The sequence below is a fragment of the Natator depressus genome, chromosome 5, assembly GCF_965152275.1.
Source record: "Natator depressus isolate rNatDep1 chromosome 5, rNatDep2.hap1, whole genome shotgun sequence".
Classification (NCBI taxonomy): domain Eukaryota; kingdom Metazoa; phylum Chordata; order Testudines; family Cheloniidae; genus Natator; species Natator depressus.
The window spans coordinates 59,682,172-59,697,019 of NC_134238.1; the positions used below are offsets into that span (position 1 = coordinate 59,682,172).

The window sequence follows — 14,848 nt, forward strand, 5'->3', positions numbered from 1 at the left end:
TATATATATACATACACCACAACATATATATTTGTTTAAATAACATTAAGTTTGTGAGTGGCGCCAAAAGTTGGGATACTTAAAGTTGGGGCAGCATTTTTGCCTGGTTACATATATGGAATTGTATATCCATATTATACATATGTCACTGTAACATTAGCCCAGCTGATTATGACAACTCTTTTTTGGTAATTATATATTTGGAGAAACATGCTAATTTGGAAAACAACTTGAAAATTACTGAGATCTAGTCTGAATTAACATCCATATGTTTAAAAATAACCTCATAAATGTGATTTTTTTACTCCAACACTAAATTGTTCTTAGTTTAAAGAATATTGACCAAGACATTTTGGAGCTGCTACAGTATTATGTCAATCCAGTAGTTACATAAGTCTGGACAAAAATGGAAAAAAATCATTAAGAATTTTTGCATAAAAAATGCCTATGCATTTTCCATACAATAGTGTAAGGCTTAAGTGGGAAAAGGGTTTGCAAAATTTCACTTTAAAAATTACTGTTTTGAGGGAAAAAGGGTAAAAATCTTTCCAAAATGAACATTTTTGGGATTTGTTTCCCCTTCTGTAAGCAAAAGCAACTGAAAGTAAGCTAGGGTTGGAGAAGATTTTTTTAAAAGTGCTACTGGGCTGAGACCTTGTATGCCCTGTTAGTGAGTTTCTATGGCAGAGATACAATATAAAACCCTGAAGGCAGAGAATTATAATGGAAGCTTAACTATAGTGGCGTGAATAGCCAACTTTAATAATGCATTCCTTTTCATTGTAAAAGAGAAATGCGGCATAGCCAACCTAATGTTTTCTTTATGTAGGGTACTGTGTGATTGCTAAATTAGTGCATAATGTATTTGTAATATTTATAGTACCAACATTTAGTTAAATAATGTTTATGTAAGATTTATGTTGATTTTTTCATTTCTCATTTAATGGCAGATTATGAAGAGTCTGTTTCATAAAGATAATTTTCCATTTAAATTCATCAGGCCATTAAATATTAAAATTATGTTTCTGATGCAATCTAGAACAAATTTGTCCAGCTTCAGTGATTATTTGCATTCATAAAAATTAGGCTTGATTAATAAAATTTAAATGCTTGATTAAGCTGACATTTTCATGTTTCAGTTGTGATTTATTAAAAGGAGCCCCTGTTCCCTGGTCTGGTAAGATAGTTTACTTTTCTTCTTTACTATAGATGTAGTATTTAAGGAATAAACACTTAACTCCATAAAAAAAAGGAATGGTTCTCAGCAGATTGCTGCCTTTGGTCTCTATGTTCTGACAGAGCCCAAAGTGAGTATACAGTTTATGACCAATCTATAAAGGCTTTTTTTAGCCAATCACTGTGAAGTTGAGAGTATAAGATGAGAACAGGTTGTATTTTTGTAGAAGTCAGCAACCAAGGAGAAGTTATAGAAGACTAATTTTGTGAGGTAACCTTTGTGCACTTTCCTGCACTGCTGAAAGAGTTTTGAATGCCATGTGTCTCAAGCAGAACCAATGTCAGGATTAGAGTTGAAGCCCATTTTACTGTATACAGGAGAACTAGAGCATCTTATAGTGAGATAGCAAGCTATTGTTTGTTGAATATGCTACACAACTGTTGCTGTGCAATCCTAAACAGTATTGTACAGTGAAAGCAACTGTGTAGTTCCCTTACCTTTATGGGATCACAAAACAAAAGATAGTTTATATGTATGTATTTATATGTGAACCTGAAGATTTTTATTCTTTGGCTACCACTACCGTTTATGCTTTTTTAAATTAAAGGCAGCTTTTCCTAATGAAATCTCAGGTGCTAATCCCAGAACTATCAGCAACTCTCTCTGATACCTGGGGCAAACAACATAACTCCAGTGTTTCTCCATCTATTAATAGGGACAATACTATTTATCATCTTCATAGGTTTGTTGTCAAAATTAAATTAGGTAATGTTTGTAACGCACAATGAAGATGAAAAACACTAGATATGTTGCCGGTTTGCCAACGCAGTAAAAATATCAGGTCTTTCCCTCTCTCTTTATTCTCCTTCAATAGGCCAAGTGGTCAGTCATTGTGTCATGCTCTGCTACTCTGTACGTAGCATATGGAGGCTCAAAACAGATTAGAAGTGAAAAAGGAGATTTTATTCCAGTACAGTTCCACATAGAAAATTAAATCAGGCTGCATCTTGAAAAAAACTTCCTTGCACCCACCCACCCACAACCCCCTGGAGCATGCTCACTATAGCCTTAGGGCTTCTAACAGTAAAATAGCTATTCTCACATTATTGCCACCAGGTGGCAATAAACATAACAAAAATACTTACAACATTACACTTGACATGAACTACCTGAGCTGGTCCCATGTGCAGGCAGCACTTCCTATCAGTGAGTGACAGACAGGAAGTGCTGCTTCCAAAAATACAGATTCAGTGCAGCTGACAAGGAGGGGTGGACAGCAAGGTAGAGAGTGTACCAGAAATAGATACCACTGTTAGAAAACCAGAAAGAGACTGGACCAAAGAGAAGAAATACTTTTGCCAGGTTATTTTTAAGTTGCAAAAGATTTTGAAATGGAAGCAGAATGAAAAGGAGCCCAGGTAGCAACATTAAAGGACAAATGATGTTGAATCCTGGGACAATATGAAACCGTGAGCCTTCATCTTGTGTGCGCATGCGTTTTCATAAAGATGTTCTAGGAGGAGAATTATTGATAAATTGAAGAGACATGATTTTAGTGGGAGAGATATCCAAGGGCATGCTTACTGACAGGAGAAAACGTGAGATTATGTAGTGTTTCTTTAAATAAAGCAAGAAAACAAGGAAGAGGCAGCTAGGAAGGCTTTCAGGCAGAATCTTTGCAGTGAAAGACAAAGAAAGAAAAGCACTAAGGATAATACTATTTTACTTATTCTACTAAAGTTCCTCATTCAGCGTTAAAAGAAAGCGATCCTTTCTGTGATACTTTACAATTGTCATGACATGATGTAAAAAGTTTACTTAGTTTGGACCACATGTATTGCTGTGCTACCCTAGTACTCAGACCACAGCCTTAGCAAAAGGAAACAGTCACGTTTAAAAGAGACCTAAAGCTAATGAACAGAAGTCTACACCTTCCATTTTTATTAATTCAAGTGAATCAGCTAGACAAAATCCTCCTTAAAGCAGACGACCTGGAGAAATGGTGAAGCTCATGTGATTCATCTGCATCTAAACTTATTTAATATTTATTCTTCTTTATGCGGACCAAAATGGTGCAAAAATGTGAGTGTGGTGTTAAAGACTGCTTAACAATAGTTAAAACAGGATTGTTTAAAAAGTGGAAAGATTGTTTAGAAAGATGGGAGAATGTAATGTTTCTTTAAAAAGGGCCAAAAAGGTGGCTACCTACAGTGCTGAATTTGCGGTGGTGCAATTGTGTGTATTCTTTTGGAAAAAAGTTCCTTGCTCCTTGGAGGCTCTGCAGCAGCCTCAGCCCACTACCCTGGGTAAACGCAGGAGTCTGGCTGTCCTACTGGTGGGGTCCAAGAAGTGTTGCTACTGCTGTAGGTCCCTGACTCTCAGCAGGGGCAGTTGTTCCTCCCCCAGTCTCTCCCTTCCTGATACATTTTTGCTTTGGTCTCACTTGCTGTATGTTGGTGGCAGCTTCTGGAGTTAGAAGAAAATGTCAGAGTGATCATTGACATTGGGTAGGGCAGTGGTAAGTGCCACCATGGAGGACAAACCTAGCCAAAGCTGGTACAGGTGTTGGTGACACAGCCAGTGGAGGCCAATGGGGCAACCAGGAGGATGTCTGTCTGCTACATGGGCATAAACATGGGGCAGTAACTGTAGAGTATCTGGACAGGGGATGAGAAAAGATCTATGAAGAAAGTGGTCCTTTGGCCACTGAGTAACCAGTGACAGGCCCCCAGAGTAACAGTGCCCTTCAGACAGGAGCCCATATAATGGGGAAGCAGTTCCAATTTTCCAGCAGGCTACTTCTCCTGCTGCCAACTTTACTCTGGGATCCTTTGTTGTCTTTGCTGCACACCCAGTCCCACCAGGATTACTTCTCTGCCCTGGGCTCCTGCACCTGCAGAAGTGTCCACTACTCCTGAAGTAAAATGGTCAATCTGCTTCCATGCACGACTCAAGGAAAAAGCTGAAGCTCTGCCTCCCTTATCTTTCATCACAGGAAAGGAGGAGGGATGCGAGGAGTGTCATCATCTGGAGAACAAGGACAAAGGAGTACAACAAGGGCACTTTTGTGGGGATTAGTGGGAAAATTATTAAAGAAAACCTAAGAAAATCAGATCGAGTTGAGGGTGGGCGATAATGAATTAAAATTGGGCTGTGTATATGTAATTTTACCAAGGACACCAAAACATCTAGCTCCAGCCCTGTCCGCTGAAGAATTGAGAGAAAAGTTCCTTCTTCAGTGTTGGAACATAGCAACTCTGTGATACTTTACCACTGCCATGTGATAGGAAAGTAATCAAACAAGGTGTTAGGGGAGGCAGAGGGTAGAGTTGGAGACAACTACAAGACAGGCAGTATTCTCAAGTGAGCCAGCAACGATAAAGATGTTGTGTATGCGTGCATGAAATGGAAGCAAGTCAGCATCCATTTATGATTGAACATATTAGCCTGCCTACCAGTGGCATTTTAGTTCACAGCAGGTTTGCAGTGTTTGGATATGCTAATCTGTGGGTCTTTTGAGCACAGTATCTGACCAGTATCATATGCCAAAGAATATACAGGAACTAGAATTTGACCTCCCAAACTCATTTTACTTTTGATCCAAGTCAGGATTTGCGTTTACAATTTATCAAAAGCCAGAATAAGTGGCAGGTTAACCTAGCTCACACACAAATGATCTGGGTGTGATTTGTGTTGTAACAAAATTCTTCAGATCTGACAAGAGAAGAAAGGATTATGTCACAACAGAATAAGCGCCAATGTGCTACAAAAGGGTTGGCACCTGTGCGGGCAGACAAAATTATTCCTTTGCTGTAAAAATATTCTAAGGATGATGACTTAAGGTTGGTTCATCTCTCATTTCCAGGTATCTACTCAGAAAATTATTTCATTGATCTGCAGCAGAGTACAGTCTCTTATACTTCAGATGGTTAGACAATTGAGATTGGTATGCAGTAGGGGTATTAAAAATCGCAAAGAACTCCCCAGTAGTTCTCCTTTCAAGGTTCCCAGTGTGTCTGATTATTTTTCATTCATATTAGACAAGTTTAAAGAACAGTTCTTTATTAATGAATTCATGTGCTGGGAGTTGAGCATTTAAAAACACTAATAATAAATATACTTTGCTCTTACAATTTACAGAACCCTTAGCTTGACAATCTCAAAGCAATTTACAAAGGTGGGGGATATGTTTAGTTTACAGATAAGTACTAAGTGACTTGACTAAGGGCACACACAAAGTCATTGCGAGAGCCAGAAATAGAACCCAGATCTTCCAATTTCCAAGACATTCTCTATCCAATAAACCACATTGCTTCACTAATCAGTTATTTTTTTCATTGTGTAGTAATTTAGAAGACAGAAATATTCTTGATACTTTGTGAAATTTCCATAGGATACCTGTTAGTGAACTCAGCTAAGACCATCATGTAAAGATTTATGATGGACCTCGATAGCCATCTGACAAGTCTGCAGTTCTTAGTGAAAGAGAAGAATTTTGGCGGAGTCAGCACTGCTTTTAATTTCAGTAACTAAAAAAATGTTAGACTATAGTTTTTATAAGCTTTCAACAGGGCTACACACACACACACGCACGCACGCACAGAGAGAGAGTTTTCAAAAGATTTGTTTGTCCTTTGCTAACCAGTAAAATTACCAAACATACACACCAGCTTTGAGGACAGAGCATGCTCTAATGCATTTTTAAAATTAGTTTCAACAAAAAGTAGAAATATTTATTGAACAGCTGGAAAAAAAGTTCAATCATGGCTAGGAAGAACTGTCCATCAAGCATCATAAACTGAAATATTTTTGAAAGGACGTTGTATTTAAGTAGAGAAATTCAGTTTCTGAAACAAACTCAGTTTTAAAATCTTGTCTTAGTATACGTTAAAAAAACAAATACAAGTATGTGCTTAAAAAAGTAAGTACTTACTGTATCATGTTGCGTGTTATCTTTCCCTGATAGTATCAAGAAATAGTACCATGCCAACAGTAACAACAAAGCAAGCGGAATCATGTAGAGCTCAAAGTTCCAAACCACAAAAAGAAAAAGCTAAAAGATAGAGAGATAAATGATTAAACTCTGAATTTATTCAAAGTAAGGAGCAGTACATCACACAAATCTAAACAAAACACCACCCTCTCTCTGAGCAGAGACCAGGAATGATTGGTTAATGTGGCTGAATGAGCAACTGAAACCGCAAGTTTGAAAGCTGCTACACCTCTGAAAATCAGCAGTGACATGACAAACTTGATATAAAGCACCAAACTAAATATATACAAAAGAAAATATAAATCATTCCAAAAATGTGAAATCATTTGAACAAACAGCAATAACAATGTTTTACGTATCAGAAATACTTTAATAAAGATTTTGTTTAACTTAAAAAAAACAAAAAACAATCCCAGGGTTTATTAGGAGAGAGTCTTCTTGGGGCACAGTTTTCGGCTAAAAATACTAAAGAAAAGGTGAACAAGATGACACTTGTACATACATTTGTTGAGATTTTTCTCTTCTTGTAATAGACTTCCAGCTCTCACAACTAACATTTTAAAAACTCTAGAATTAAACAATTTAAAATTACTTGCTTGGTTTTCCTCTTATGTGACAAAAATGATAGCTGAAAATACTATGGTAAATGATACTTTTGCTGAACCTGCTCCCAGTCTTCAGCATCATGTATTGGTAACACTACATGCTTTTCTTCCAAATACTATATTCAAGCCTTGCACTTCCTAACATTTCTTCTGCTTTCTGAAACTAATCAAGTGCAGTGTCCCAGAACTATGGCAAACCCAAACCAAAACATAGCTACTAGAGCAGAGGTTCTAAAACGTCATTGCACCGTGACCCCCTTTCAACAACAACAATTACTACATGACCCCAGGAGGGGGAACCAAAGCTTGAGCCTGCCCGAGCCCCACCCCCTCAGGAGGGAGGAGAAGGGAGGACAAAGCCCCACCCGAGGCTGCCCAAGTCCCCCTGCCCCTTGCAGGTGGGCCAAAGTTGAAGCCCAAGGGCTTCAGCCTCAGGCAGGAGGCCTGTAACTTGATTCCCACCACCCAGGCTGGCTTCAGCTTTGGTCCCAAGCAGTGGGGCTTGGGCTTCAGCCCTGGACCCCTGCAAATCTAATGCCAGCCCTGGTGACCCCCATTAAAATCAAGTCACGAACCACTTTGGGGTCCTGACCCACAGTTTGAGAACCGCTGTACTATACTCAAACTAAAAAATGGCTCCTTTTGCTCATTCCTATACTTTAGGTACATTTTGGTTTGATCGAGAACTAAAAAGGGATTTTAATAATTCCTTAAAATTGAGGATTATGTTTAATAGAGCCAAAACATAACATCGGATCATAAAAGACTAATGCAAATACCAGGGTAAAAACCTACATTTTAAGAAATCCACAGTACCAGATCAACTAACTTGCCTTCTTCCTTCCTACGGCCACCAAATGGGCTGTATATGAATGTCTTGGGAGATTGCAGGACAAGCTTGATAGCTATTGCAATTTTTGCAACAGAAAGGTGTTATGTGATATCAGACAATTAAGGGGGTACTGGCACTTCTGATACTCATTACTGCATTTGGGAAATCTGTATGTTGTTCAGGTTATTTAGTTTAAAAGGAAACCGATTAGCAGTAGTGTTGAGTAAGAAACAAGTTTTAAGAGAATTCTGGAGATCTGTAAGAATTACTTATGAGAGAATTCTTCTAAGGGTTTACTAATATACATTTTGAGAGGAATATTTACAGGAATATGATTTAGCAAGATCAACTCAAGTCAGCTTAAAACAGTAATCTCCAGCTCAGAAAAGAAACTCACCTCTATTCGCTCAGAAAAAGGCTTGAGTGAATAGGTAAGAACATAAGAGCGGCCATACTGGGTCAGACCAAAGGTCCATCTAGCCCAGTATTCTGTCTTCCAACGGTGGCCAATGCCAGGTGCCGCAGAGGGAATGAACAGAACAGGTAATCATCAAGTGATCCATCCCATTGCCCATTCGCATCTTCTGGCAAACAGAGGCTAGGGACACCATCCCTTCCCATCCTGGATACTAGCCATTGATCGACCTATCCTCCATGAACTTATCTAGTTCTTCTTTGAACCCTGTTATAGTCTTGGCCTTCACAACATCCTTGGGCAAGGAGTTCCACAGATTGACTGTGCATTGTGTGAAAAAATACTTCCTTTTATTTGTTTTAAACCTGCTGCTTATTAATTTCATTTGGTGACATCCAGTTCTTGTGTTATGAGGAGTACACAACACTTCCTTATTTACTTTCTCCACACCAGTCATGATTTTATAGACCTCTATCATACCCCCCCTTAGTCCTCTCTTTTCCAAATTGAAAAGTCCCAGTCTTATTAATCTCTCCTCATATGGAAGCCGTTCCATAGCTCTAATCATTTTTGTAGACTTCGATGGGAGCTCTGGAAGTAAACTCTGCCAGACCAGGGAAAACAAATTCCAGAGACTGACTGTTGTGAACTGCCCCTGCCTGCAGATCTCCCTAGCCTTAATTTTAAATCTGGTGTCCAGTAAATGGAGAGAAGTAATTTCTAAAGAAAGACCCAACCACATATGGCTTTGTAGAAAAACACCCTGAAACAATTTGGTGACCAGTGCCGTCTATGGAATACAGGTATAACGTGCTCCTGGTCTTCAAGGGTAGTCCCAAGTAGAGTTCACTGTAATAATGCACTCTGGTCAGAAGACAGAAATAGTTAACTATGGCAAAGCCCACATCCGGAGAGAAAGGGTGTAAGCTCCTAATTTGATGCAAATGAAAGAAAGCATTACTGGTTACTGCTGCAAGCTCTGAATTGAAGCATAAAAACAAAGGACTCTTAGGCTGGAAACCTTTAACAATATGCAGACATTTCCAATGAATACAAAGAGTAGATATACACTGCCATCTCATTTAGATGATTTTCCTGACCCACCAGCATTATTTCCATCTTGTCTGGGATGAGCTTCAACCATTTTCTCATTAAAACACCTGTCTCAGTCAGGCACTAGTAAAGCAAGGACACCACATTTGCTATGAAAATGAAATGAATAGCTATGGGAAAACAGCATAGTGATAGGACTGCAGCTCAAACCGCTTCACTAGCTCCCACCCCATCCCCCCATTAGAAAAATGCACAATAAACAAGACATGTAACAAACTAAAAACTCCCAATGTTAGAAAGAGACTTTAACATACATGATCAACCCCCAAAACTACCTGGGGCATAATGATGAAAAAAAATCCAGGGGGATTTTTCAGTTCCCACAGACAAAGCATCTTACAACTATTTTAAAAGGAAAAAGTTGTGTGTGAGAATCTGTTCCTTTAATTTCATTTCACCCATGAAAGGGAAGGGAAACTACATATTCCTCCATTAAACAAGTATAGATAATATAAGAAAAGAAACAGGTGGAAAAGAAAAGGAAGAAGGATGAAAGGTCGCTGGGCCCTACCCATACCCGTAAAACATCAAATTGAACATGGACTATATCTGCTATGATCTCTTTTAAAGAAATAATGGGTCCTCTCAAGCTTAAAAGAAAAAGAAAAAAAAAAAAAAGGATCTTCATTACTAACGAAACAAGCTAACTATTTTAAGGGAGGAGTGGGTGTCCCAAAGGTTACAGTTTAATATAGCTGCCATTTCCTACATAGGAGACTACACAGAAGGACTTTTTCCTTCCTTTCTCCCTGGAGACAAGGATTTCAAGAGTCACCGGCATGAACCAGTCATTTACAACATCACATCAGTTGGTACCCTTAGTGAGATATATATATGCATAAAATGATTATTCAGTGTGACACATGATACTACCCTGGTGTACCACACTTCAAAAAATAATTTAAGTTGGAATATTGAATATCCTATTCTTTTGAAAACTACAGTATTTTAAAAAGAAATCTCATCCAAAATGATTAACACTTCCTACTGTTCAGGAAAAAAAAAGCCTGCCCTTTCAGGCTAGCAGCTGTGGATCATTAGCTTTCCAGTGATGAGATGTGTTTGATGAGTATTTTTCTTTCTAATTAAGAGATGAGATTCTCTATTTGACTCTCTCTTCAGACAGAAGTGAAGAGAATGCTCTCTGCCTATGTGGAAAGACCATATCCTACAGAACAATTATTTCAGATGTCTTTATGTACTCCCTTCTAATTTCATTTCTTTTTTTAACTGAACCCACATTTGCACCTAAGCCTTCACAGCATTTACCTATTTGTCACCTAAGCTTGCCCCTACTACATTATCCCTATTTTTTCTATAATTAAACATGTTTCAGACATGTAACCACTAGGAAAGGAAACTATGAGAAATAGTCAAGTCCTATGGCCCATATATCTTCAGCTACAGCTGAAGGTGCAGGGAGGGAGGGTGCAAGTGTTTGTATTCCCCAAGCCTGGGTTGGCTGTGCTAGGCTAGTCCTCCAGTATAAATTACATTAGAAAACTGAGGTTAAGGCATGATCATGCCATCTTCATTAATACATGTGATTTTTACTCCAATGAAAAATTTCATTGATTAAAGTGGTATTTCTCTCGTAAGTAAGGGTTGCATTATTGGGCCCTTAAGGACTTACCTCAAACTTTATATATAGTCTTTGCCACAGCCAGGAACAGAGCCTATGTTTGTGACTCTGAGTCCTGTGCTTTAATCATAGCATCACCCTTTCCCCCTTTAAGCTTAAAAGTGTTCTTGTGGGTATTCTTCTTTTCTAATGTTTTTGGACTCTTGGATGTTTTCTCAAAAAAATGAAAAGAAAACCTGCATAATATATTGTTTGGATCTCCTATCTACGTGCTGTAGGTTTCGAGGCTTCAATGAAATAATGTATGTTCTCTGCACTGTAAAACACTGAAAGAATTGTTTCTGTTGAATTTGGCCTGTAGTCTATTGCCTGTTCCATTAAAAAAAAAAAAAAAACACACCACCACACACACAAGGAATGAAAGTACTGCCTTTGGTGGTCAATTCCCATCTCACCCTCGGTAATATTTTTATTTTTAAAAAAGCATTTTCTTCCACTTCATTGGATCCCACGCATCCTGAAAGTGTAAATGTAAACATTATATTTGTGTCAGAGCATGCACATTCAGATGGACGTTGAGAAAACGAGCTTTGTAAGCAAATATTAAAATACTCTTAAGCTTTTCAGGCTCATTACCTGATCACGAGGTCTAGGTCAAATTCAAAAGGTCTCAATCTTAGCCAAGCTATCTACATCTACAGTATGCAAAAGTAGTCTGGAAAAGAGTGAAAGCATGGTGTGATAGTTAAAGAAAAGTATCAGTAGCCATCCCACGCAAATTTGCAATGTGACCTTGGATAAGTCATTTCACCTCTTACCTCAGTTTCCCCCATTTAAAAATGCCTCATTGGGGCCCTGAGAGTGTTCTACATCCTTTGAGGAGCTATAACTACAGTAAGCATTAACATGTACAGGAACAAACTATTGTGAGATTTCCTATATTTTCACTTTCCAGGGCTGTGGAAATGTACTGAACACTTCACTCCACTGCGATCTGGATTTTTTCCCCTTTCATCCTGCCTAGAACCAGGAAATGCAGAGGCTTCCAAGATGAAAAATAATTTTAAAAAAATGTTAAGTAACTTTTATTTTAACCTAAAGAAGTGTTAAGTTGAGGTTCAGTTCAAGCTTTAAGTGAAGTTTCAGGTCAATTCTTATTTTAATCACAGCCCTGATGAGTCCCTTGGCATATTAAAAATTATGTTGCCTCTCTAGTTAGAATACTTGGGGCAGTATAAAGAAAAAAACAGTTGATATCAAAGTTCCCATTTCTTAACAGTTCTGGTCTTGGTTTTTGCATGCTGATAGCTGGTATTATAAGTCAATAGTTATATTACATCTAAATTCTTTCATATAAGCATGGTTTGACTCCAGTTATTAAAGAAGCAAGTATGAGAATTAGATACGAGTCATTTGATGTGTTTCAACCCACCCAATTTTCTTTTTAAACCTCTCTATAGCTAAATGGACTTATTTCACCTGAACAACCTCAAAGACGATGCTATCATCCAATCATAACATAATGTAGGTTACCTGTGTCTTGACAAGTTTGTCAGCACCAATAAAACCTGCCAGCTAGAGGCTTGAAAGATTTTTATTTAAATTTTAGATTCCTCCCCCCCCCACTTACAACTTGTACTGACATTTCACATCATTTTATAGAAGTCAAAGATGAAAGTGCGATGACTTTGCTTTGAGGATACTGACAATTCCAAAAAAGTGAGTCCCAGAGCCTGTGAATACAAGCATCACATTAACAGCACGTGAATTACAGATGTAAAATTCATACCACTTATGATTTTCATATAGCAAAAGTTAGATGGAAATAAAAATGACATTTACAAAGGAATCTGTAAATATTCACGAAATGTCGACTTTCTCTTGGGTCACTCTCTCTTTCACTTAAGAATTTCTGAGCTGTATTAGTGATAGTAGCCAGATATAAAATCTAAAGCTTGGTTCACTGAAAAGATCGGCGCATGCAGGTTCTACTTGACTGAAGTTCAATACATATTTGTTTCTTGACTGAAGTTCAATACATATTTGTTCTCTCAGATTTACAAAACACACAATTAAGAGAAATCGGTATTACTCTGCCGGTGACAAATATACTGGTATCAAGTAACGACTGCCCTACAAAGATACATTAGTGACTAGATCAAAGAAATGCCTCAGAATAAGGCTATTAGGTTAATCAAAGCTTGTCCCTTTTTAGTACTCCATTTCCCCAACAGTCTCAATTTTTTTTCTTGAATGACCCATGTCTTTGTCTCTGCAACATTACCTAGCAAATCATTCTATACATTAATTATTTTTAAGTGAAAAAGTGCTTTTAATGCCTCTCCACAATTTGTTTTTGTTTTACTTTTCCATATGCATCTTAAGCAGAGTTACTGTTTTCAGTGCAGCACTGATGAGGAGGTAATCACTGTCCAAAAAGATTCAAGGCATTATATAACTCAGTTATATCCCTATTAAGTGTCTGATTTTTCTCTAGGCTATACAAAATACAGCTTTTTAAGCCTTCCCTCATTGCTCATGCCTTCTAGGTTTGAGATCAATCTAATTCTTATTGCCTCTTAAACTTCCTCAATGATTGTTTAACACAATTACAGAACTGAACATACTATTTCATTTCAAAGTGCATTGATACAAAAGGTATCATTTCTGTACAGTACACTTTACATTTTAGACACATTTTCCAAACAAACCTATTTCACAACATTGGCTCTATATTTTTACATAGGAATTTACTGCTTTGCAATTTCAGCAGATTCTACTGTAGTTTTCACACTGTTAGGAGGAGGTATTGAATGTGGAAACGACTAAATGTGTATGACTTTACTACACCTGAAAAATTAAAGTTTCTTTTCCCCTTAATAACCCAGGTGAAAATCCTTTTGAATTATTAACCCCTCACTATGTGCTCACTGCAATAATCAAATATACATGATCAGCAAATATAACCAATTTAGAACTTAGCTACACACAAAAGTTGCATACCTTTGTGCTGCTTTAACTCTACTGACATAGCTAAACTCCCCTCCAACCAGGCATGGAAAGGGAATAAATCATATCAGTACAAGGCACCTTTATATGAGTATAACTGTGCTCACACTAGGGGTTGTATCTGTTAATTATTATACAATCACACGCCTAACCAACACTATTACGCTGGTACATCATCTGTATGTAGTCTAGGCCTGGGTTTGTCTCATCTAACTGTTGTAACTACTTAGGCCTGGTCTACACTTAATATACCTATGTTAGGAAAAGCACTAGTATAGATACAGTTATACCAATATAACTGCATCCACACCAGAGGGTTTTGCTGGGTCAACTATACTGGTATAGCCAGCAAAACCCTTCTAGTGTAGACAAGGTTTGACATAATAATGTTGGGTGAAATTCACCCTCTTCTCACAAGGCTTTTGTAATTGTGTGGAAACTCTATGGGGGCTGACTTAAAACTTTGGGCAAGCTGTAGAAATGCAATATTACCCTTCTGTGGCCATTATTCCAGCAATATAGATTAGAGGAATCTTGGTGAGTTCCTTCTTCAGGCGGTTGACGAAAAGATTTTTTTAAACTCAACCACAGTCCCAACTAGAAGAGAGTCTGTAGCTTCTCACCCATGCTAGCTACTCCATTCCTTCTGCCTGGTCAGTTTCTATCTGCCTCTTCATTTTCACTGGCTTTTCCACCAAGCCCCTACTTGTATCCTACCACAGAATTCCTCCTGGTCCCCACTCATTTGCCCAGTGGGCCTTTATCCTGAAACCCATCACTAAGGACACAGCAAAACTGCATGGCATTTCAAGACAGGAAATGAAGAAACTGTACAATTATGGAAACTTCCACTTTGACTCTTGAGGGATACTGCTCAACTTCTCTATCTGTATCTGAAATAGCCAGTGACTATCCAAATATGGAAAAATAAATGAAGTATCTGCAGATATTTTTCCTTTTTCCCTGAAGAAAACTGAATTTTCTTCTTCTAAAAGTTACAATCTGCATAAATTTAAATTTATTAAACACCTTTATTATTACTAGAAAAGGCACATGTTCTAACTTAAAGAATCTCCATTCAAATGTACAGAGCATCAGGATATGCAAGGTAAGTCTAACTGC

The 14,848-nt window shown here is 37.9% G+C and overlaps 1 protein-coding gene across 4 annotated transcripts in view; it reads right to left on the reverse strand.

The window, feature by feature from the left end:
* Window positions 1–14,848, reverse strand: part of MCTP1 (multiple C2 and transmembrane domain containing 1) — a 448,799-nt gene that overhangs the window by 75,157 nt on the left and 358,794 nt on the right. For 3 of the 4 annotated variants that reach the window (XM_074952853.1, XM_074952855.1, XM_074952854.1), the window contains one exon: window positions 6,111–6,230. The exons of the other annotated variant lie outside the window; for it this stretch is intronic. In XM_074952853.1, coding sequence (XP_074808954.1) covers window positions 6,111–6,230 — 120 coding nt within the window. The remainder of the gene's footprint in view (window positions 1–6,110; window positions 6,231–14,848) is intronic. 4 annotated transcript variants of the gene reach the window in all.